Raw genomic sequence first — 24,700 nt, forward strand, 5'->3', positions numbered from 1 at the left:
TTCAACGAAATCGGAGGTAATAGCTCATATCCACTTTCAGGGACTGCACTAACTAAATCCATAAATTTTAATAATAATCCATTCCAGACGAGCTGGCATCGGCTATAAACGCTTCTTATAGTTATGGCCCCAAAATTAAACTAAGCTATCCGGAGATGCAACTACACGTGAGAATGCCTCCTTCCACTTGCCAATCTCGCACACGCTTGCGCTTAACAGCAATCTCGGCATGGTTCTTCTGTCACTGCAAAACCAATTTAAAACTTTAACTACTTGTGTTTATCTGTTTTCATTCCTTCAAAAACCGCGTGTTCGTTACCTCGCAACTCAACTGACGTCTGTCGACTTCATCGTCTCTCTCGTATACGTTCTGTTCGCGTTCATTCACTAAATTCTCAGTGTTTTGTACCCCATTTCATTCAATAATACACTTACATTTATTCATCCCGAGGCCGTTTTCAGTTACCGAAAAAAAAAAAAAATCAAAAATGCCAGCTGATCAAGAATTGAACCAAGTTTTGGTGAGGAGACAAGAGATCAACGAAGCCCTCGACAACGGGGATGAGGTAAAAATCAAATACAGGGTAGTGAATGTTTACACTGAATTCCACGAATTCACCAGGAAGGAAATCAAGAGTTATGAAGCTGCATTTAAAAAGTAAGTGATTTATTTTGCACTTGAAAAATGTTGCTTTTTCCTAAAATTATGAGATCACAAAACCAAACATCATTATCATATTATCAATATAATAATGTTTACTAAAATTTAAACCAAGAGGTTTTAACACTGATAACGATCATTTTTTTCATACTGTGCGACTGTGCTGTGATAACGCAAAAACTATTAAATATTTCTTTTTACTTTTTTTTATTCTAATTAATTTGTAATTATTATTATACAGGGTGTAACAAAAAGGCAGGCATAAATGAAATCGCATATTCTGGGACCAAAAATAGTTCGATTGAACCTAATAAATTACCTTAGTACAAATGTGCACATAAAAAAAGTTATGTACCTACAGCCATTTGAAGTTACAAAATGAAAATTAATTTTTTCCAATACATCTATCGAAAACTATTAGATTTTTTTGTTGAAAATGGACATACAACATTCTTATGGCAGGAACATCTTAAAAAAATAGTCGATAATAATTTTAGAGATCGAGGATAATTCGCTGAGATTATTTCATGAATAAAACTGTCTTTTAAAATCATTTTAACTAATATTTTATTGATATATTCACCTGAATATTTGCTTAAGTGTTTCTTGATGTTGTCTGTGACAAGTTGTAAAACATTAATTGTCATTAATGTCACTTAATGTTCATTTTTGCATAGTGACGAGGGGCATAGGCGTAACCAGGGGCGGTTTTGGGGGTTGTAACCCCCCCCATTGGGATGACCTTTGAGCTCTATACGCTTAACACCATACCCCTCAGAGACCTTCCAGTAGTTGTAACCCCCCCCCCCTTTCCAGTAGTTGTAACCCCCCCTTAGGATCATCCTGGTTACGCCTATGACGAGGGGCATCTGACGTAATGCTTGACGGGATATTATCCAAAATTGTCAGTAGTAATTGCACAAGAGCTCTAAAATTCTATATTAATTTTAGAGATCGAGTGCAATTTGTTGTGATTATTTCATGAATAAAACTGTTCAAAACCAAAATTTTATTGTAATTTATTTATGTAAGTACAAATTAGTACTGTTAAACACACAGTTGATATAAAATATTTTACGGTTGAAAGTCATCACTTTTATAACTTTTAAAACATTAATTGTCATTAATGTCACTGAATGTATTTTTTCGTAGCAACGAAGGGCATCTGACGTAATATACTTGACGACGGGATATTATCAAAAATTATCACCTTAATTTGCATTTCTGTAGCTTTCTGTTGGCCAGAATCTCCTATGAATGAAATAATCGGTAGTAATTGCACAAGAGCTCTAAAATTATTGAATTTTTCCCGAGTGACACTTTGACAGTTTTAATTTCACGAGCCGAAGGCGAGTGAAATTATGTAAAACTGTCACGAGGGCAAAAATTCTATATTAATTTTAGAGATCGAGTGCAATTTGTTGCGATTATTTCATGAATAAAACTGTTAAAAACCAAAATTTTATTGTAATTTATTTATGTACGTACAAATTAGTACAATTAAACACACAGTTGGTATAAATATTTTACGGTTGAAAGTCATCACTTTTATAATTTTTAAAACATTAATTGTCATTAATGTCACCGAATGTATTTTTTCATAGCAACGAAGGGCATCTGACGTAATATACTTGACGACGGGAAATTATCAAAAATTATCAATTTAATTTAGATTTCTGTAGCTTTCTATTGGTCAGAATCTCCTATGAATGAAATAATCAGTAGTAATTGCACAAGAGCTCTAAAATTATTGAATTTTTCCCGAGTGACACTTTGACAGTTTTAATTTCACGAGCCGAAGGCGAGTGAAATTATGTAAAACTGTCACGAGGGCAAAAATTCTATATTAATTTTAGAGATCGAGTGCAATTTGTTGCGATTATTTCATGAATAAAACTGTTCACAACCAAAATTTTATTGTAATTTATTTATGTAAGTACAAATTAGTAGAATTAAACACACAGTTGTTATAAATATTTGACGGTTGAGAGTCATCACTTTTATAATTTTTAAAACATTAATTGTCATTAATGTCACTGAATGTATTTTTTCGTAGCAACGAAGGGCATCTGACGTAATATGCTTGACGACGGGAAATTATAGTCGGTTCGCTAAACTCAGACGCAACTGGCTAGATATTTTAGTCGGTAATTTTTTTGTTTTTTGCCAATTTAGCAAAAATTGTCAAAATTACTAACTATTTAGTAATTATTAACTATTTAGTAATTATTTTTTGCCAATGTTACTAAAATTGGCAAAATTACCGACTAAAATATCTAGCCAGTTGCGTCTGAGTTTAGCGAACAGACTATATCAGTAGTAATTGCACAAGAGCTCTAAAATTCTATATTAATTTTAGAGATCGAGTGCAATTTGTTGCGATTATTTCATGAATAAAACTGTTAAATTCCAAAATTTTATTGTAACTTATTTATGTAAGTACACATTAGTACAATTAAACACACAGTTGTTATAAATATTTTACGGTTGAAAGTCATCACTTTTATAATTTTTAAAACATTAATTGTCATTAATGTCACTGAATGTATTTTTTCGTAGCAAAGAAGGGTATCTGACGTAATATACTTGACGACGGGAAATTATCAAAAATTATCGATTTAATTTAGATTTATGTAGCTTTCTATTGGACAGAATCTCCTATGAATGAAATAATCAAAAATTATAAGTTTAATTTGGATTTCTGTAGCTTTCTATTGGTCAGAATCTCCTATGAATGAAATAATCGGGTATAATATCACAAGAGAGTGAGAATAAATTGAAAATAATGCGACAGTTTTTCGAAAATTTGGTTTCTGGCAATAGACATGAGAGCCCGCAGGGCTCGAGTGGCTATTGCCCAATGACAAAAAATTTCAGTAAAAATGAAGCATTATTTTCTTATTTATTCTTACTGTCGTGTGATATTCATAAGATTATTTTTTAATACGTATATTATGGATATTTTCTTAAATGTGACAGTTGTCAAAACTAGGAAACTGGTTGCCATTAAACAGAAACAATCTACTTAAAAAAATTCTATCGGCCATTTTCTACAGTAGATAATTCTCAGTATAATTTTAATCTGATTGGACAGAATTAAACACGTGATCAAATATCTTACTATACGATTGGAAGTTAAAATCATCAAAAAATAATCACTTTAATTTTTATTTCTGTAGTTCATAGGCGTAACCAGAGGGGGAGGTTTGGGGGTTATAACCCCCCCCCCCATTGGAATGTACTTTGAGCTCTATACGCTTAACACCATACCCGCTAGAGACCTTCCAGTAGTTGTAACCCCCCTTAGGGCCATCCTGGTTACGCCGTTGCTGTAGCTTTATATTGATCAGAATCTCGTATGAATGAAATAATCTATAATATAATATAAGTTTTATAGGTTGATATTGATAATTTCCCACCTCTACTAGTTTCATCTCTTTTTATTTCACGACGTAGTATGTCTTCCATCTTTTACATTATTTTGACGTTTATTAGCGCGCTCATCACTGTATGCATATTGAATAGTCAATTTCGTCAACATACATACAGTGATGACTGCACTAAGAACCGTCAAAATAACTCAAAAGGCGAAATACATAATACGTTCTGAAATAAAATGGGATGAAACTTTTAGAGGTGGGAAATTATCAGTAGAAACCTATAAATTTACATTACGTAATAACTGATTAGGCAATATAAAGAAATAGTCAATGTCATCTTGACAAACCTGCTTCAGATTTTTAAGTGTAATAGCACGATTCTCTTATCTGTTCAGTGCAGTAGTGTATTATTTTAAGAATTCGTTAGTGTTGATCCATAGGGAAGTAATGTTTATTTATAATTAATTTATTATATTTTTGTGTAAAAGAACTAAGTTGTCGGACTATTTGAAAAAATAGATTATTATTAATTGTCACTTTTGTAGGTAAGTATATTTTACGTAAAAATATTTCAAATTCTAATGCAAGTATAGAAAGATTTAGGAGGATTTTTTATTCTAGAAATATCATCAATAGTATTTAAATTTTAAATTTAAATAAAAAAAACCAAAATACACGCTTTTAATAAAATTTTCACCTATGTTGGTTTATTTTTATAAATATTTATTTACTAATAATAAAATAGTTTCTATTACTTTCCATTTAGCTTCCATTTATAACTTCCAATATGAGTATATTGTCAAAACATTGATCTTAGATAATGTCAAATATTGCCACTCTTGGCAAAGTTTCGCAGAACTTTCGAAAAAGGGTACGATTATACGATACTATATCCCGAAGTTATATTGATGACGCGCTACTGATGCTCTTAATACGTTAAGAGGAAACATTATCGCGTCATCAATATTTTTGTTTTTCGAAAGTTCTGCTAACTTTCAACAGTGAGGCAACAGTACGTCGGTAATTCGACACTGACAGTGAGGGGCCGTTTAAGTATTACGTAACGCAGGTTGGGGGGGGGGGGTCAAAAATCGCGTTACGTAATACTTGAACGCTCCCTGACATTATACTTATACTATCAAAAACACTAATTTTATACTCATAGGCGCGCTAAATGTTGCCGAGTCAGTCACGTTCGATTTGTTGTTATAGAAAATCGATTTTTAGTAGCTCCAATGTGACAAAAAATCTAGGCATAGGATAAAAAAGTTTATTTGAATAAAGTGTATTTTTTGTTCTTCTTAATGACGGTACAGGCTCATTTTTGCAATATTTTATTTAGTTATAGAGTAATTTCCACATACTAACATATTTCTCAAATTGGGCTCTGTACCACCATTCTTTATTATATTACGAATATGTGTGCCAAATATCTCGACAAAATATTCAAAATTACAGCTGCAATCTTGGACCACGTTTTCCGTGCGCTACTGTTGCCTCTTAATAATAATTTTTAATATTATACTATTTTAATATTTTTAATATTATGCTAATATCATGCTTTTATTGAATATAGAACGTTTGGTAAATACCGTTTGTGCCAATTTTTACTTCCTCTCATTCTAATGCATAACTGGTATCTATACGGTGCATGGCTTAATGTTTTAATTCCGACGTTTTTAACAGTTAATTGTTTTAAGAGAATAATAACAAACCAATTCATCTACAACCTGATTCATGCATCGGTGATGATTCACAGTTTTTATTACAACGAGAGAAATATAATAAGGAAGTGAAATTTTATATTCGTTGGATCAGATTGAATTATGCAATTAAATCGCATTAAACATGGATTGTCTACAATTTTCATTGATAAATCGTATAATGCGAATTGTGACTAATAAATTTTTTAGTACGACCGCACAGTGTAAATATTTATGTTATCAGTCAGCCATCCACCTCCTCGATTGAAGATCTTCCAAATAAATTTGTATGGAAAAAATCGGCTTGACTATACATCCAAATAAGAATTATTTCTTACAGAGCTGTTTTCTAAAAAGCCAACAGCCTTTTTAGCAAGACCATTTCTGCGAGGATATTGTGGGCTGGAACTTATTAATTGAAAATTCGAATTTAATGTAAAATTTTTAAACTCTATTGAACTAGAAGACATATTATCAGTATATACAGGGTGTCGAGAAACTCTCCCGACAAACGAAGACAGGAGATTCTTCAGATCATTTTAAGACAATTTAACTCAATTCACCTAGTCCGAAAATGTTTCCTGAGGCAGCTAGAGCTCTTTGAAGATGGCGTCTTGGAATTAGTTTTTCTTAAATATCTCAGAGATAAATCGATTCCATCAATTACGAATTTCTAGTACTGGTCATAGGCGCCCGTTTTGGGTAGGGCAACTGGTATTCTATCGCATAACTTTTTTGTCTTTAACTTTTAAGCATTTTTGATACTGGATTATTAAATTGTGAGGTATTCTAGTACTAAAAGGTACTCTTGCGTTAAGGCTGTAGGATGCAATGTTTTCTAGTAAAATCGATTTGAAAATTTTTCGTTTATTGAATTTGAAAAATAATTTTTTCAAAAAAAGACAGTGTATGTTACCGGCTTAAAGCAAGAGTAACTTTTAGTACTAGAATACCTCATAAATTAATCATCAAGTGTCAAAAATGCTTAAAAATTAAAGACAAAAAAGTTATGCTATCAAATAACCGTTGACCTACCCAAAACGGACGCATATGACCGGTACTAGAATTTCGCAACTAAGGAAATCGATTTATCTCTGAAAGATAAATAAACGTACCAGTTTTCGTTTTTCTAAATAGTTTTTTTTATTTATTTTCAAATTAACAAACGAGAAATTTTCAAATCGATTTTTCTAGAAAACGGTGCATCCTACCGACTTAATACTTTTAGTACTAACTAATGTCCGTCCCACTTTGACTTTACAGTATTATAGAGAACATAGGCAACTCTCAATTATGAGAGTTTTTAGCGCGGTGATGCCGATTTTATCAAAAAGAATTTGTAATCGATCATTAGAGAGATTAAATTAAAACTGTTTTAGAAAGACAATCTACAATTTTAGGACTCGTATGCCGTATGCGTTTAAGTTTATTTGAGATACTGTAGTGATTACGCATATGACTCCTAAAATTCTAGATTGTCTTTCTAAAAGAGTTTTAATTTAATCTCTCTAATGTTCGAATACAAATTATTTTTGATAAAATCGGCATCACCGCGCTAAAAACTCTCATAAGCCTGCATAGCCTATGTTCCCTATACTCTAAAGCCAAGGTGGGATGAACTATAGAGTACCTTATAATTTAGTAATCCAGTATCAAAAATGCTTAGAAATTAAAGTTACAAAAGTTATACGCTAAAATAACCGATGCCCTACCCAGAACGGGCGCCTATAAACGGTACCTACTAGAAATTCGTAATTGATGTTCCTAATTGATTTATCTCTGGAAGATAAATAAGTATTCCCTATGAGCTTCGCCGGTATCGCCAACTAGCGGATTACTTAATTCTTATCGTGTACCTAATATTTACAACGCAAGAAGTAATTAGATTGTAATCGATGGTTAATATCAGCAAGTACAGAATTTATGATAAGATTTTGTTTATTATTTTGACGTTATATTGACTAGTTTCTTTCTTTCCTACTTCGGATACTTTCATAATTATCGTGTAGATGGCGCTAAATGAATATATTAATTATTATTATACAATGTATAAAAATGAAATTTTATTATTTAAAATGAAACTATATTGAAGGTAAAAATATATGCCACAGCTTTGGTCAACTAATATTTTTTCCTATTAATGTTTTTAATTTCAATGTTTTAAATTACTTATTCACTTTGACATTTTTGTCAAATTTCCAGAAAAAGTTCACTGACTTGCCACTACTGGCGCTCACGAACTTTTAAAAATCCCCTCTCGGAAGATACCAGTTTTCGTTTTTCTAAACTTTGTTTTTAAAGCAAGAGGAGTAATTTAAACTAAAAAGACAGATTCACACCCAAGAAAATCACTAAAGATATCTCCAAATACATCTTCTTTTTTGGTTGATCATATCGGCCTTTGATGGTAATCCATAAATATTATATTATACTAATACGTCGCTAAAGAGTCCTAAAAGCAACTGTTTTTTTTTTATATAAAAACATACTAAAAATCTAAAAATTAAAGGAATAACGCAGAAAATACAAAAAATCGCTGATATAACTTAATTAGCTTACGAAATGCCAATAGTGTCAAAATATTATAAATGTCATTAGTGTCAAAATTTAATAATAGTGGAGTAAACTTGCTTGAAGAATTACAAACTTTACATAATGGGACATAATTGGCAGAAGACTACTACAGCGTTTGACACCTCCTAGAAAGAGGTAGAAACAGTAGCTCTCGAGATTTGAAATGATATTGTTCAAGACCAAATAGCAAACCTCATTTGTAATATAAAAGTACATATCTCTTTTACTCTCGAACATAAACGAATGAATCAAAAACAAAATGTTCAGAAAGCCTAAGGCTACAATTGATCTTTAATTTCAACATTTTATAAATTCTAGAATATTTGTCAGGGTGTTCCGAATTTTTAGAAAAAAAAAACAGTATGATTGGTACACCCAGTATACAATGACAACTTTCCTGTAAAGCATCAATATTATCACCGGGATATTGCTAAAGAATAAGGCTATAACATATTAAAAAAATCACTCAAATCGGACAAGAGGTTTAGGACAGTTGAGACATCAAAAATGTCCCATTTTTAACGTGATGCGTTAATTTTGCTGCTTAGTGTATATTTTATATAGGAACATTTGTATTATGTTCAGGATTGTCGAACATAATCGAATGAATCAAAAAACAAAATGTTCAGAAAGCCTAAGGCTACAATAATTGATCTTTAATTTCAACATTTTATAAATTCTAGAATATTTCTCAGGGTGTTCCGAATTTTTAGAAAAAAAAAAACAGTATGATTGGTGCACCCAGTATACAATGACAACTTTCCTGTACAGCATCAATATTATCACCAGGATATTGCTAAAGAATAAGGATACAACATATTAAAAAAATCACTCAAATCGGACAAGAGGTTTAGGACAGTTGAGACATCAAAAATGTCCCATTTTTAACGTGATGCGTTAATTTTGCTGCTTAGTGTATATTTTATATAGAAACATTTGTATTATGTTCAGGATTGTCGAACATAAACGAATGAATCAAAAAACAAAATGTTCAGAAAGCCTAAGGCTACAATTGATCTTTAATTTCAACATTTTATAAATTCTAGAATATTTCTCAGGGTGTTCCGAATTTTTAGAAAAAAAAAACAGTATGATTGGTACACCCAGTATAGAATGACAACTTTCCTGTATAGCATCAATATTATCACCGGGATATTGCTAAAGAATAAGGCTATAACATATTAAAAAAATCACTCAAATCGGACAAGAGGTTTAGGAAATTTGAGACATCAAAAATGTCCCATTTTTAACGTGATGCGTTAATTTTGCTGCTTAGTGTATATTTTATATAGAAACATTTTTATTATGTTCAGGATGATATCAAGAAAAGAGTCCACAATAGAAAAATGGGGGAAATGCATAGTTGCATTTTAAAGTGCATCCAAAACTGCATAAACTAGTCAAAATAAGTGTATTAAGAGCAAGATTTTGTTCATCGGGGGCTGTTGGAGTCGCTGAAGACAAATAAGCCATCAGAACCGACCACCGGAGCACCTGGTGTCCAGGTTTACAGCTAAGGCACGTCGTCTAGAGTTTCGAGTGTTTCCGCCCTATATTGATGCAAGAAGGTTATTCGGGGGTTTTTGGGTTGCTGAACAAGAATACGCAATGAGACCCGACCCCCCCGCCTATGCTAAGGTGATTCATAACACCACCCCCTTCTTTCAGGCTGTTTGCCCCGAACAGTACCTAAATGGACCAGGTCGGTGGATTCTGCCCTTCATAAGGACACAGTCTCTCTAGGTGGACGACCTTCGGCTTACTTCGTGGCGTCAGTTGCACCCTATACACAAGGTCGTTTATCTTCTTAATAACCAGATACGGTCCCTCCCAGGGCCGCTGCAACTTGGGACTTAGACCTTTCCGTCTCGTTGGTTGATAGAGCCAAACTGCATCACCTTCCTTGAAACTAACAGGTGTGGATTTCTGATCGAACCTAACCTTCATCCGGTCACTGGTGAGTTGCAGCTTGTTCCTGGCGAAATCGTGGACCTTAACCAGTCGATCCTTTAGGCCGCTGACATACTCGGGGAGTGTCTCTTGAACCGCCTCTCCGTCTGGTAGATTACTACGTAGGAGATCGATGGGAAGCCTCATCTCTCGACCAGTTAACAGCATTGCTGGAGTGTAACCAGTTGCATCATGTTGGGAACTTCGGTATGCTAGGAGAAACAGAGGCACCAGTTTGTCCCAGTCTCTCTGGTTTTCGTCTACAAACAGGGACAGGTAGTTGTTGATGGTCCGGTTATGTCTTTCTACCATGCCGTCGGATTGAGGATGGAGCGGTGTTGTTCTGGTCTTCTTAATTCCTAACAAAGCCATCATGGTCTTCCAAACTGCCGATTCGAAGTTGCGCCCCTGGTCAGAATGAAGCAGAAGTGGAACACCATGTCGGGAAACGACATTCTCAAGCAGGGCTTCACCAACTGTGACTGCTTCTTGGTTGGGTAGTACAACTACTTCAGGCCATTTGGAAAAATAATCCATAGCAACCATCAAATATTTATTTCCTGATGTTGTCTCTGGAAATGGTCCCAAAATGTCTACAGCAACTCGTTCCCATGGAGTTCCAGTAATATATTGTTGGAGTTTTCCCCTAAGTCTTGTTTTGAGTCCCTTCTTGGATGCACACAGGTCACATCGTTTGCACCATTCTTCCACATCTTGCCGACAATGAACCCAATAATACCTCTCAGGGACTCTAGCCACAGTCCTATTGATTCCAAAATGCCCCCCGGAGCGACTATCGTGGAGTTCTGCAAGCACGTCCTTAACACATGACCTTGGGAGAACAACTTGGGGCACTGTTCTTGTTCCATCTGGACTCTCCCATTTACGAGTGATGATGTCATCTCGTAGACACAAGGAGTCCCACCGAAGCCAATAGCCCTTCACTGCTTGCCCATATTTTGCAATCTCCTGCCACTGTGGTCTAGCTCCGTTGTCCAGCCACTCCCGAACTATTTTTAGATCTGTATCTTCCTTCTGTTCAGCCTCAAGGTTTTCTAGAACTTCTTCGTCACTTCTATCCTCTATGGTTCTCAACTGTAGAATCTGGCCCTCTCGTTCTTCTTGGCGCTCGCAGAATCGACAGTTCCTCCCTTTGCATGGTCTTCTCGAGAGACCGTCGGCATTTCCATGATTTCTTCCCGCTCGGTGACGAATTTCAAGATCATAGGTCTGTAGTTTCTCCAGCCACCGAGCTATCTGACTAATGAAATAAAAAATTTTAGTAGTTCCAAAATGACACAAAATCTAGGCATCGGATAAAAAAGTTTATTTGAAGAAAGTGTATTTTTTTGTTCTTCTTAATGGCGGTACAGGCTCGTTTTTTTAATATTATATTTAATTACAGAGTAATTTCCACATATTAATACATTTTTCAAATTGGGCTCTGTACCGCCATTCTTTATTATATTACGAACACGTGTGCCAAATATCTCGAAAAAATATTCAAAACTACAGCCGCAATCTTGGAACGCGTTTTGGCTACCTGTTGATCGCTACTGTTTCGTCTTAATGGCGGTTGTAACGTAAAAGTTTGTTTTGTAAGTTTATATTTTAAAGTTCACCAATCTAGTGATTGATTGAAAAGGTTTATATCAGTATTGCAGCTACAAAAGCGTCATTTTTGAATTTTTTTTTGGTAATTACGTCCTCGTTACAAAGTTTTTTTGTTAAAAACCGCACATTTTGACAGATGCAGTAGGCCATCGATATATTGATTTCGATATTTTAGCTAACGCATTATAGTCCAATTAACAGCCATTTTCTCGTGGAACTTTGAGAACCAAGGTCGATTTTCTTGAAAATTCCACACCTGTAATTTTGAACCAATCAAAATACGTTATTTTGACAGATCACCATGGCAACGGAGGTATTTTATCGGAAATTTTTTGCTCGTGGGGTACCCAACAGCGAATTATAGTGGAAATTTTTTGACGTTTACAATAACAGAACATTTTTGACAGACTGGTTTTTATTTGTTTACATAATTTAGTTTTGATTCATTTTCTATCACTTGTAGTTACTCGAAACTTATGTAAAATTGAAGAATATACTATTTTCTATCTTGAAATGGTATTCCCATGCAACTACAATGAGTAGAAATTACGAATTGGAAAGCCTAAATAATTGCTGACAAAGCTATGGCGCGCTATTAATCTGTTCATGCAGCTTTGGATTTTCAAATGCAAATTTGGTGTGGAATTTTCTTACCGAATACCACGCGAAGTCAAATTAATATCCGGAAATTTTTTTTTGATCATGAATATTTTTAGAAAATTTCCCTCGTCTGCGACTCGGGAAATTTTCAAAATATTCATGATCTCAAAAAATTTGGATTTAGGTAGTAATTATATATAGGGTGTCCCAGACTAATTTAGCCACGCTATATCTCTTAAACGAATAGAAATTTTCGAATGGGACAAAAAGTGATATATTCTACTTGTAATACACTTTAATATGGCGTACAAAAAAATCATCCCCTAAATATTCATCCCTTAATTACAACCCCTAACTTTAATTTTTTTAATAGCACCCTGTATATTTTTTATAGTTTTAGATGTGGTCTTGTATCGTCTATTCAACACATTTTTTAAAATAAAACCGGTTCGTAAATAACCAAGAAACTATCAGTTTATTTTTTTTAATTGTGTGTCCCAGACTAATTTATCCAGGCTATAATTCTTAAACGAATAGAGACTTTCGAATGGGACAAAAACTGATCTATTCCATTTGTAATACACTTTCATATCGCGTAGAAAAAATTCATCCCCTAAATATTCATCCCTAACTTACAGGGTGCTATTTAAAAAAATAAAGTTAGGGGTTGTAACTAAGGAATGAATATTTAGGGGATAATTTTTTTTCTACGCCATATTAAAGTGCATTACAAATGTACTAGATCAGTTTTTGTCCCATTCGAAATTCTCTAGGCGTTTAAGAAATATAGCCTGGATAAATTAGTGTGGGACACATAATTAACAAAACTAAAGTGATATTTTCTTGGTTATTTACGAACCGATTTTATTTTCACAAAATGTGTTGAATAGATGATAGAAGACCACATCCAAAACTATAAAAAAATATACACGGTGCTATTAAAAAAATTAAAGTTAGGGGTTGTAACTAAGGGATGAATATTTAGGGATGATTTTTTTCTACGCCAGATTAAAGTGTATTACAAGTAGAATAGACCACTTTTTGTCCCATTCGAAAATCTCTATTTGTTTAAGAGATATAACGTGGCTAAATTAGTCTGGGACACCCTGTATATATCGTTCTTAGGCGTCAACGCCCTTCGGTAGGGATCTATGGAAGAGCATCATCAAGCCGCAAGCCCTTATCCCTTGCCGTACCGCTCCTCCATAGGCCGATCAGACGCCAGTTTAATCCAGACCAAGCCGTAGAGTCTATTGAGTTTTATACTACGGCGTTGGCCTTTTATTAATTTCATGACCTAGCTGAGGCTCGAACCAGCGATCGCAAATCGCAAATCCACTAAACTTGTCGATCGACTGCGCCTCAGCTAACTGGACCGTCTAGATCGACTAGTAATTATAACCTTTGTCAAAATCTACCCTATGCTGAACTGCGCTTTTGCCCTGGGGTGAAAATAACCCCATCTAAGGAATAAATTTGTTTTAATCAAAATAACTACGGAAATCGATAGAGTTACCAATTCTTGTAAGTGAGTAAATTGTGTTCTATAAAATTTTTTTGCAAAATTGACACTTCCCAAGTTATTTGCGATTGAAACTATGCATTTTTCATTGAAAAAACTCACGTTTTATAACGGTTGTTCATGAATAACTTAAAAAATTTATTTTAATACAAAAAATCATTAAGGACAGAATTGTAGCTAATAAAAAAATAAAGAGATTCTCGTTTGAAAGATCTATCTAAACCCAATAACGACTGAGTTATTGCTCTTTAAAGGATGGTTATTTTCGAAGAAAATCGAAATGGAGAACCTTTAATCTCAAATAACTTAAGAAACATATTTTAAAGCTCATTAAAAAACTTTTCAAATAAGCTCTGTCAAAAGTTTTTTGCATAAGAACTAACTGACTTATGACGAAAACAAAGTCGCTCTCTGCTTTTTTCTATTTGAAATATAAAAATTAAACCCTCGTCGTTACAATCCTAATATAAATGAATAGCTTTCCACTTTAAATTAACTTTTTTTAGGTATAGTTGATACGATCCATGTGATTTGACCGGTTTGAAATCCTTAGTATAAGAAATCTAAAAGTATTCATAATATGAAAAAATGGTTCAAATATTAATTGTAGAATTTCTTTTACTTAAATTTTGATTTATTTTATATCATGAACATTTTTATGTTTATATAAGAAACATGCACTTTTTTTTAAATTATAATAATGTCATTTTCGATTTAATCGACTATTTTTTTCTAAACTAAGCATTCCAAACATTGATCGTATCAATTATACCTAAATAAAGTTAATTTCAAGTGGGAAGCTATTCATTTCTATTAGAATTGTAAACGACGAGGTTTTAATTTTTACATTTCAAAAAGAAAAAAACACAGAGCGACTTTATTGTCGTCATAAGTCAGTCAGTTGTTATGCAAATACCTTTTGTTAGAGCTTATCCGAAAGATTTTTCAATAAGCTTCAAAAGATATCTCTTAAGTTTTCCCAAACAATTGCACCACGTTCGAGTTATTTGAGATTGAAAGTTTTCCATTTCTAGGTTCTTCGATAATAACCATCCTTTAAACAGCAATAACTCAGTCAAAATTGGGTTTAACTAGGTTTTCCGACGCAAATATCTTTGTTTTTTTTTATTAGCTACAATTTTGTATTTAATAATTTTCTCTATAAAATTAAACTTTTTTAAGTTATTCATGAAAAACTGTTATAAAACGAGTTTTTTCAATGAAAAATCCATAGTTTCAATCGCAAATAACTTGGAAAGTGTCAATTTTGCAAAAAAAATTTTATGGAACAAAATTTACTCAGAATTGGTCACTCTATCGATTTCCATAGTTATTTGGATTAAAAAAAATTTCATCCCCTAGATGGGATTGTTTTTACCCCCAGGGCAAAAGCGCAATTCGGCATAGGATAGAATTTAAAGAAGAGTGTCAACAGAGCTTAAACCCAAATTTTCATTAAAATCGGTGTTTATTCTCAAAATTCCACGGTTTTACAGTTTTTTACCGCTGATAAGTGGTCTATTAGTCTGCCGTCCAACTTTAATAAATATATTGTTTATTGTCCGAATATATCTTCCTGTTGCAAACTTTTGATTATTTAAACAACCCGTATGTTCAGACGTGTTCATAGTGTTTTGTAACATTAAAATTTATTTTATTTACATGACTTTAGTAGCAAACAGAAACATAAATCATATAAATAAACTGATATTTATAGTTTTCAATCATACAAGAAATATAACAAGCTAAATTTAACAAATTTTAATTAGAAGTAAACTGTTTTTCTTTTGAAAACGAAGGAACTGCACTACACTAGAATTTATGGAGATGTACAAAATACTAAATAAGATTGTTCATCATCATTATCAGTTGGTATTCCACTAAAAATTATCATTTATACCACAAATGATACCTACTAGTATTAATGAATTTGACCTATAAAAGTGACGTGGAGCTCTTAAAAATGACAAATAGGAAAAACAAGAATTAAAAAGATAAAAATAATTACAATATCTTAATGTTGATTAAAATACAAATCTACATTGTACGTTATGACAAAAATAGGTATTCAAGATTCAATGTTCACGCCCTTCTAATTGTCGAATAAAAATTCCAAACAAATTTTGAATAAAGAATCTTTAGTTTTTTAATATTATTCTGAATCTATTATTTATTTGTGGCATTTATGTAATTTATTATTCTAACTGGGAAATAAGCCACAATTTATGTAACTTAAAAAAATAATTTTATTGACAAAATTAAACAAAAATGTTGTAGCTTAGTAAAAAATTTTTTCTAATAATTTAATTTAATCTGACTCATCAATATCGGCAATTCAGACATATAATTTTAAAGTAGAAGACTTTAAAATTATATTGCCAATATTTATTTATGAGTTGCGTTCCTGGGACAACTTTATATTGAAAGATAGTTTATTCCATTACATGAAATCAACATTAACTCAAGAATATCCGTCACAAAAAAATCATAGCATGTGATTTGTCTTTAAAAAGACAACCCACTTGCAATGGTGACAGTAAAATTTTCGTGTTAGTGATCCCATAGTAAATCACGAGGAAAAAACCTCATAATGCTATCCCGACATTGTAAGTATTTGGTCTTACTCTCAAAACTAACACCAAACTCTGATTTTAAAATATATTATTTAATATTTAAATAATATAATAAATTATTAATATTAATAATTCATAGATATACAAATAATACTAAAATATAAATTTATGTATTATTCTCGATATGTTATTGACTTACTCATCGCGGTATTTTCTTTCTATTGACTTCCTCTTTTAGTATGGGTAACCATATCCTACAACAGAGGAATTTGCGACACAATTGGTTTCATTTAGCATAATTATTAGAGCAGCTTCTTTGATTTTTCTGTTTTTACTGTTTTTACTATCTATTTCTTGTTTTTAATTTAATTCTTTGTTATAAATAGATAATAAAAACAATAATGTTTATGCACTGTTTTTATGTTATTTATATAAACTAAGTAGAATTCTAAGTATGTTTGATTCATAGACTTGTTTGATTGCAGTTATAAAACTTAATTTATTTATTTAAACTTAATTAAGTTACTATTAGAAAGGATCCTAGAGAACGGCAGTTCTCGCTAGTAGCGCACACCCCTCTAACCTACATGCATTTTTACATGTGTGTGCGACACTATTTATATTATTATAAACGCTAAGTTTTCGATTCTCTAAATCTGACTGAATTGAAAGATGAGCTAAATCCCATTTTAAAGATTAGGAAAAGATCCCTTAAGGGGGGGGGGGTATGGTTTGAAATATTTAATTTTTTTTATTTTTTCAAATAAAAGTGCATACTTTCAAGAATACTTTCTGAAAATTTCAAAATAATCGGAGTAAAATTACCAGAGATACAGCGTGTTGAATATCCCTACCTTCGACTCGCTTTGCCGCGACTTCGCGCCAGCACCCTTGAACGTAATGAGAAACGTTAAACAACTGTTCGCCTTCTCTTTTGTAGATTACTCCTCAATTCAAAAAACATATTCCAATGTGCATCACTTTACGGTTTGGCAGACAAATAAGAAGATGAAGATGCAGTTGTCAAAACTTTAAACGCATTTTTCTTAAAACTGCTTTTTCAAATGCGGTGGACATTGTAACTGAAAAACTACTCGGCCGATCTACCTGATATTTTGCACAGATTTTCTTTAGATATTTCATGAGGTAACAACGTCGAGATATTTTTCTTTTTTTGCTTATTTTTTGTTTAACAATAATAAATTTGTTGATTTTCACAAAATTTTTACCAAAAATTTCATTTTTTTGATTTCTGAGTGATACCAAAAATTCAAAAATCATTAAAAATAAAAAACTCGACGTTGTGACCTCGTGAAACTCATAAGCTAATTAAATCTTTTTGAATTTTTTGTTTCGTATGATCTAGTGATGAGTTCTGATGTCCACCGCCAAATCCATTTTTTGTGAGCTGCCTGTCAAAATTTGTCAATAATGGCTTATTTTTCAATATTTTGGACTGAATTTTTTTCTAAATATTCTTTGAATTGTACTTAATATGTTTATTTAATTTAAAAATAAAATAATTGTACCATAGCTTCGAAAAAAATTAAGAAAAATGTGCTTGATATGTTGATTTCAAACCATATCCTCCCCTTAATTCCATATCTCAAACATCAATTTTGGTACACGGGAATGGGTTTTACGGCCCTCTCCATTTGGTGTCGGTTTTTCGAAACTAAACCTAAAAATTTCGAGAATTTAAGTCCGACCTCTGCCACTTCTGATCTCTCTCTCTTGTCGTTTCTCCATTACTGAAGATCGTGATTTCTTCCAATATTTCTAACAATTTTTTTCCATTGATCTTCAGCTGCTCTAAGAGCTTAGCAGAATGAGCTTCCAGCTGAATTCTTAATTTCGTCGGACCATCTAGTTGGTGATCGTCCTCTTGATATTCTCCCTGCAACGTTTCCAGAAACAATTAATCTCTCCAAACTATCGTCACCTCTGCGAACCACGTGACCGAAGAATTTCAGAATTCGTTACAGACACATTGTGGACGGCCTTTTTTTAAATTTCGTGTTAGTTTAGAATGGAACCGTTTCACAGTGTTCAAAATTGGTCAAAACGTGATCGAAACTAAATTTGTTTAAACTGTAAAAGTTATCTCGCTGAAAACTTGGAATATTTGAGGTATTATACCGTATAACGAGTATATACATAATAGGGGTCGTTTTTTAGTTTTCATCCCTTCATTAGGGGGTGAATTACTTAAAAAAATATCGTTATACAGGGTGTTTCATTAAGAATGTCCAATCTTTGAGTTGTAGATTCTAGACTTTAAAATATTAAATAATCAATGGGAAAATCCCAATAGTTGGCTGTATACCATAGTTTAAAAAACCAATACAGAAGTAAAAACTTCGAGATGTATTCTGGTATAAAATCGTTTATTTAAAACTATAAAATGTCATGGATTGCAAAACGTTTCCGTTCTAAACAGAACATCTTCAGTGCCTAGAATGAAGTATTTCCACGTTAGTTTAAAGCAAAAGGTTAAAACTGTGACTGTTAAAATGAAAAATGTGGGAATACTTATATCCTGCCGAGTATTTTGAAACTAGCACACTGTAAATAGTGTTAACATCATCGTATATGGTTTACATAATGTAATATATTAAAATGTTATGACTACAAGTCGATGTTGATAGATAAAGTGGAACACGTGCTAAAAGGGTGCCATGGTTCCCTGCTCGAAGATGCTAGGTACTTGCCAATTCATTGGGCACAGACCAACTGAGAAATTAGGAAGTGGATATACAATTAGACAAGGGTGACATGACATGACAAGATAAAGACAATTTTTGGTTAAAGTTTCATTTGATTTTGGATTTTTTAATAAAATGCAAAGGTTTGTCTGCAAAAATAATTTAAATTATTTGAATAATAAAATCTACTGTAAAGTTTAAATTAGCAACTCTCTATTCCAGAATAACTTATAGAATCATTAAATTTAATGCAGATATATTTCATGGTTTAAGTTGTGACGTCATCGGATGTGAAATGACGAGATGAAAGTTGAGTTTTGTTGAAACAAGGAAATACACTACATAATAAAAGATAATTAGACTTGCGTGGAAAAACAAAGCTAAACAAACCAAAAAAACCAGAATTTAAGAGTATTTTTATGTGATGTACTGTTGGTTGCCTAACAAGGCAAGCAGGCAACAGGTTGAAGGTAAACGGTAGAATATTGCGAGAAAACAGTATATATACAAAAGGTGGCTATTTATTGTGTTAAATTTATTATTATACTATTGCAATGAATAATTATGTCTGTTAAAAGTTGGAAAATAATTGTTAACAAAATTAAATAACTAAAGATTACTGTTAGTGCGGTAGATATATGTGTGAAGGATATGATTGTATATAATATTGTGGAATGAATAAAAGTATGTAATAATATAATAAAATTAAACTATGTGACATAAAGTCTAATTCATCTTTATGTAGTTTTGGAAGGACTGAATGAATTGGAAGTAATGTATCTTGATAGTCTACCAACGTAGATTAGTGAATAAAATAATTAGAATGAGAGCTACCAATATAGGTCAAATTGTGGGTTGGTGTCAGTATGTAAAGAAGAATCTAAATTGAATAAGTATATGAAATAGAGAAGTATGAGATTGATTTCTATTGGTGATAGTGGAGTGAACAGACTGAACTAAATGAAATATATTTAAGTGCAGAACTTTATGAACGTATGTGATTGCAACTGAAATCAAACAAATGTAAAATGTGAAAAAATTATTTTAAATTGGGATAAATGGATATTGGAAGTTGCCTGATATGAATGGAAATGAAAAGATAGATGAAAAAAAGAGAGAATAGTGAATGCATTAAAACTTAAATGTTATAGTCTGAAAGAAGTTTGACTGAATGGGTCGTAATGGATGTAGGTGTGCAGTATCCTATTGTTAAGTAAAGTCTAAGAATCTAAAAAGAAAGAAGTGACAGAATGTTACTAAGTAAGGAAAGTGATATATATGACAGACCAGAGTGATTGGCTGTATGGTGTTTTTTATTGTAAACGGAGATGAGAGAAAATGAGTAAGTAACATAACAGGCAACAGGATAAAATGAGTGTAAGCTTTGTTTTTCCACGCAAGTCTAATTATCTTTTATTATGTAGTGTATTTCCTTGTTTCAACAAAACTCAACTTTCATCTCGTCATTTCACATCCGATGACGTCACAACTTAAACCATGAAATATATCTGCATTAAATTTAATGAATCTATAAGTTATTCTGGAATAGAGAGTTGCTAATTTAAACTTTACAGTAGATTTTATTATTCAAATAATTTAAATTATTTTTGCAGACAAACCTTTGCATTTTATTAAAAAATCCAAAATCAAATGAAACTTTAACCAAAAATTGTCTTTATCTTGTCATGTCATGTCACCCTTGTCAAATTGTATATCCACTTCCTAATTTCTCAGTTGGTCTGTGCCCATTGAATTGGCAAGTACCTAGCATCTTCGAGCAGGGAACCATGGCACCCTTTTAGCATGTGTTCCACTTTATCTATCAACATCGACTTGTAGTCATAACATTTTAATATATTACATTATGTAAACCATATACGATGATGTTAACACTATTTACAGTGTGCTAGTTTCAAAATACTCGGCAGGATATAAGTATTCCCACATTTTTCATTTTAACAGTCACAGTTTTAACCTTTTGCTTTAAACTAACGTGGAAATACTTCATTCTAGGCACTGAAGATGTTCTGTTTAGAACGAAAACGTTTTGCAATCCATGACATTTTATAGTTTTAAATAAACGATTTTATACCAGAATACATCTCGAAGTTTTTACTTCTGTATTGGTTTTTTAAAATATTAAGATTTAACCCAAATCACTTAAATAAAATATGGCTCCTTAAAGAGTTACAGGGTGTTTTATTTATAAATTTGAAAACTATTTTTGCTCATTGGTTTAAAACTTTTCGACATATCCTTTTCATACTTCGCACAAATTGTAGGTACTGTACACCCTATAAAATTATGTTAAATAAACGTTTCTGGCTATTACCAGAGGCGTACGACAGGGGACAGTGAATGGTTGACCCCTCCCAAACTCTACGCCACTGGCGGAAATGCCATTTTAGCCCAATTTTTCGATTCTCCAATACTCTCTATGTAAATAACATACACTTCATTCGCAACGATAAAGTCATTTTTTTGGAGATATTTGATGTTAAACATGTAACGGCACAGATATTTGATTAATGTATTGTGCCGCTTAATTTTAAACTTCAAATATCTCTAAAATCAATGATTTTATTGTTAAGACTGAAGAGTATTCATTCATAATGATAAAGTCATAAGTTTCGAGATATTTGAAATTAACAATTCAGCAGCACAAAGCACAATACATTAATCAAAATAAATATCTGTTCCGTTACCTACTTGTTTAAGTTCAAATATCTCGAAAACTAATGATTTTATCGTTAGGAGTGAGGAGTATGTTATTTACATAGAGATTATATTCTCTATTAAAGAATACCACTACTTCATCAAAACTAAAATATCTTTTCGTAACCCTAACAAATAACATGTGTTTGACATACATGTAAACAGTGCAATTATGAATTCAGACCAAATGCGCGCGGCGCTCGATGCAAAATTATGCGCGATGTACTCAGTTGAGCACCTATGCGCAGTCTGTCTTTATTATTTTTTTATTCCTTACATTGTAATCTTTAATTTAGTGAAGGATTTAATGTGGTACAAGATGGCACAATAAACGTAATACGCTGTCAAACATGAGTTCAAAATATTTCTTAAAAAATATTTTTACGCTCTTTTCAACGCCGGTATTACCTTTTTGAAAAATTAGTATATACAGGGTGAAAGAGTTAAAAAAAAAACAAAATATATTTTTACATAAAAAATCAGGAAAAACACAACTTCTGGTAAACCGATTCTTCGTGTTCAAGACATTGATCTTAAACATTAAAAAAAGAACCTATATGCCAAATTTGGTTGAAATCGGACTTTTCGTTCAAAAGTTATCGTGCTATTAGTCACCATTATGTATAGTCGCCATTTTAAATGCCCGCCATTTTTGTAAACGGCAAAATCTGAGATGGCCTCATATCTAAATTTGAACTTTTGTATGTGTAGTACTTATATGTGGTCCAAATTTTATGCTTCTACCATCAAATGCACAATAATTCTTATAATATTTGCACGAATCTGCCGAACACAGGTACATGTGAAGATAAGTTATGCATTTATTAAATGGTAATTAAAAACATAACTAAAAAGATCAAAATATTTGCTAAAAAATATTTTTACGCTCTTTTCAATGCCGGTATTACCTTTTTGAAAAATTAATATATACAGGGTGAAAGAATTGAAAAAAAAAACATCATATTTTTACATAAAAAATCAGGAAAAACACAACTTCTGGTAAACCGATTCTTCCGGTTCAAGAGCTCGATCTTACACACCAAAAAAAGAAGCCATATACCAAATTTCGTTGAAGTCTCAAAAGTTATCGTGCTATTAGTCACATAGGTATCGTCGCCATTTTAAATGCCCGCCATTTTTGTAAAAGGTAAAATCTGAGATGGCCTCATATCTAATTTTGAACTTTTATATGTGTAGTATACGTAGTCCAAATTATATGCTTCTATCGTTAAATGCACAATTATTATAATAGTCTGGGCTGATTATCGGAGAATAGGCCATTTTTGGGAAAAGTTATTTACCAGCAATTTTATTGCTGGAATCGAATCTTATGATTGTATATATTAATAATATAGGTATGCAAAGTCCGCAGATAGTGTGCTACTTTTTTATAGACAAAATGGCGCCCGAAAATCGTGTTTTTTTATTTTTGCTCTATAACTTCAAAGATTTTAACTTTACACCAAAAACACTCAAATAAAAATTCACCGCAATTAAATTCTGCATAGAGACGTGTTTTTTCCGATAAAAAGCGGGTTTTTCCAACAAAATCTTTAATTTTCAACTAAACTTTTAGATAAGTAATTGTTAATCAATAATTAAATAACTTGGTAATGTAAAAGCCCTTTTTGTATAGATTATAATTCCAGAAGCCGATGGAAATTAAATGAACAGTTTAGCAACAATTGAATTGTTAAGGTGATACAGTAGCGATCAACAGGTAGCAAAAACGCATTCCAAGATTGCGGCTGTAATTTTGAATATTTTTTCGAGATATTTGGGACACGTATATAATAAAGAATGGCGGTACAGAGCCCAATTTGAAAAATATATTAATATGTAGAAATTACTCTGTAATTAAATACAATATTAAAAAAACGAGCCTGTACCGCCATTAAGAAGAACAAAAAAATACACTTTCTTCAAATAAACTTTTTTATCCGATGCCTAGATTTTGTGTCATTTTGGAACTACTAATGAAATAAAAAATTTTAGTAGTTCCAAAATGACACAAAATCTAGGCATCGGATAAAAAAGTTTATTTCAAGAAAGTGTATTTTTTTTGTTCTTCTTAATGGCGGTACAGGCTCGTTTTTTTTAATATTGTATTTAATTACAGAGTAATTTCCACATATTAATATATTTTTCAAATTGGGGTCTGTACCGCCATTCTTTATTATATTACGAATATGTGTGCCAAATATCTCGAAAAAATATTCATAATTACAGCCGCAATCTTGGAACGAGTTTTCGCTACCTGTTGATCGCTACTGTTTCCTCTTAATTAAAAATTTACGGTCGCTATAATAACTACAATAATTACGATGCATAAGAATAACTATGATTTTCTCATAAAAAGACACTATACGCTGTGAGCTCGTACATAGAGGGGATATTTACAAATTCGCGAACGCCAGTAGTGACAAGTTTGTAAACGTTTACCGGAAATTTGACATAAATGTCAAAGTGATTAATTTAAAATTAAAATTAGAAACATTAATTATAAACAATATTAGTTGGTCAAAGCTGTGGTATATATTTTTACCTTAAATATACTTACGTTTTAAATACTGAATTTAAGTTTTTTTAATGTTCCGTAATATCTAATTATAAATAATCTATTATAATCTTAGCGCCATCTACACGATTATTGTCAAAGTATCCGAAGTAAGAAACTGATATTTTATCAATAGAATGTCAAAA

At 32.0% G+C, this 24,700-nt stretch overlaps 1 protein-coding gene across 1 annotated transcript in view; it reads left to right on the forward strand.

The window, feature by feature from the left end:
- Positions 1–266: 266 nt before the first annotated feature.
- The window catches only part of LOC114335824 (EF-hand domain-containing protein D2 homolog), a 276,872-nt gene continuing 252,438 nt past the window's right edge, over positions 267–24,700 (forward strand). The window contains exon 1 of the mRNA XM_028286115.2: positions 267–658. Within this exon, the coding sequence (XP_028141916.1) occupies positions 489–658 (170 nt within the window). The 5' untranslated portion in view covers positions 267–488. The remainder of the gene's footprint in view (positions 659–24,700) is intronic.

The sequence above is a fragment of the Diabrotica virgifera genome, chromosome 7, assembly GCF_917563875.1.
Source record: "Diabrotica virgifera virgifera chromosome 7, PGI_DIABVI_V3a".
In the NCBI taxonomy this organism is placed as follows: Eukaryota; Metazoa; Arthropoda; class Insecta; order Coleoptera; family Chrysomelidae; genus Diabrotica; species Diabrotica virgifera.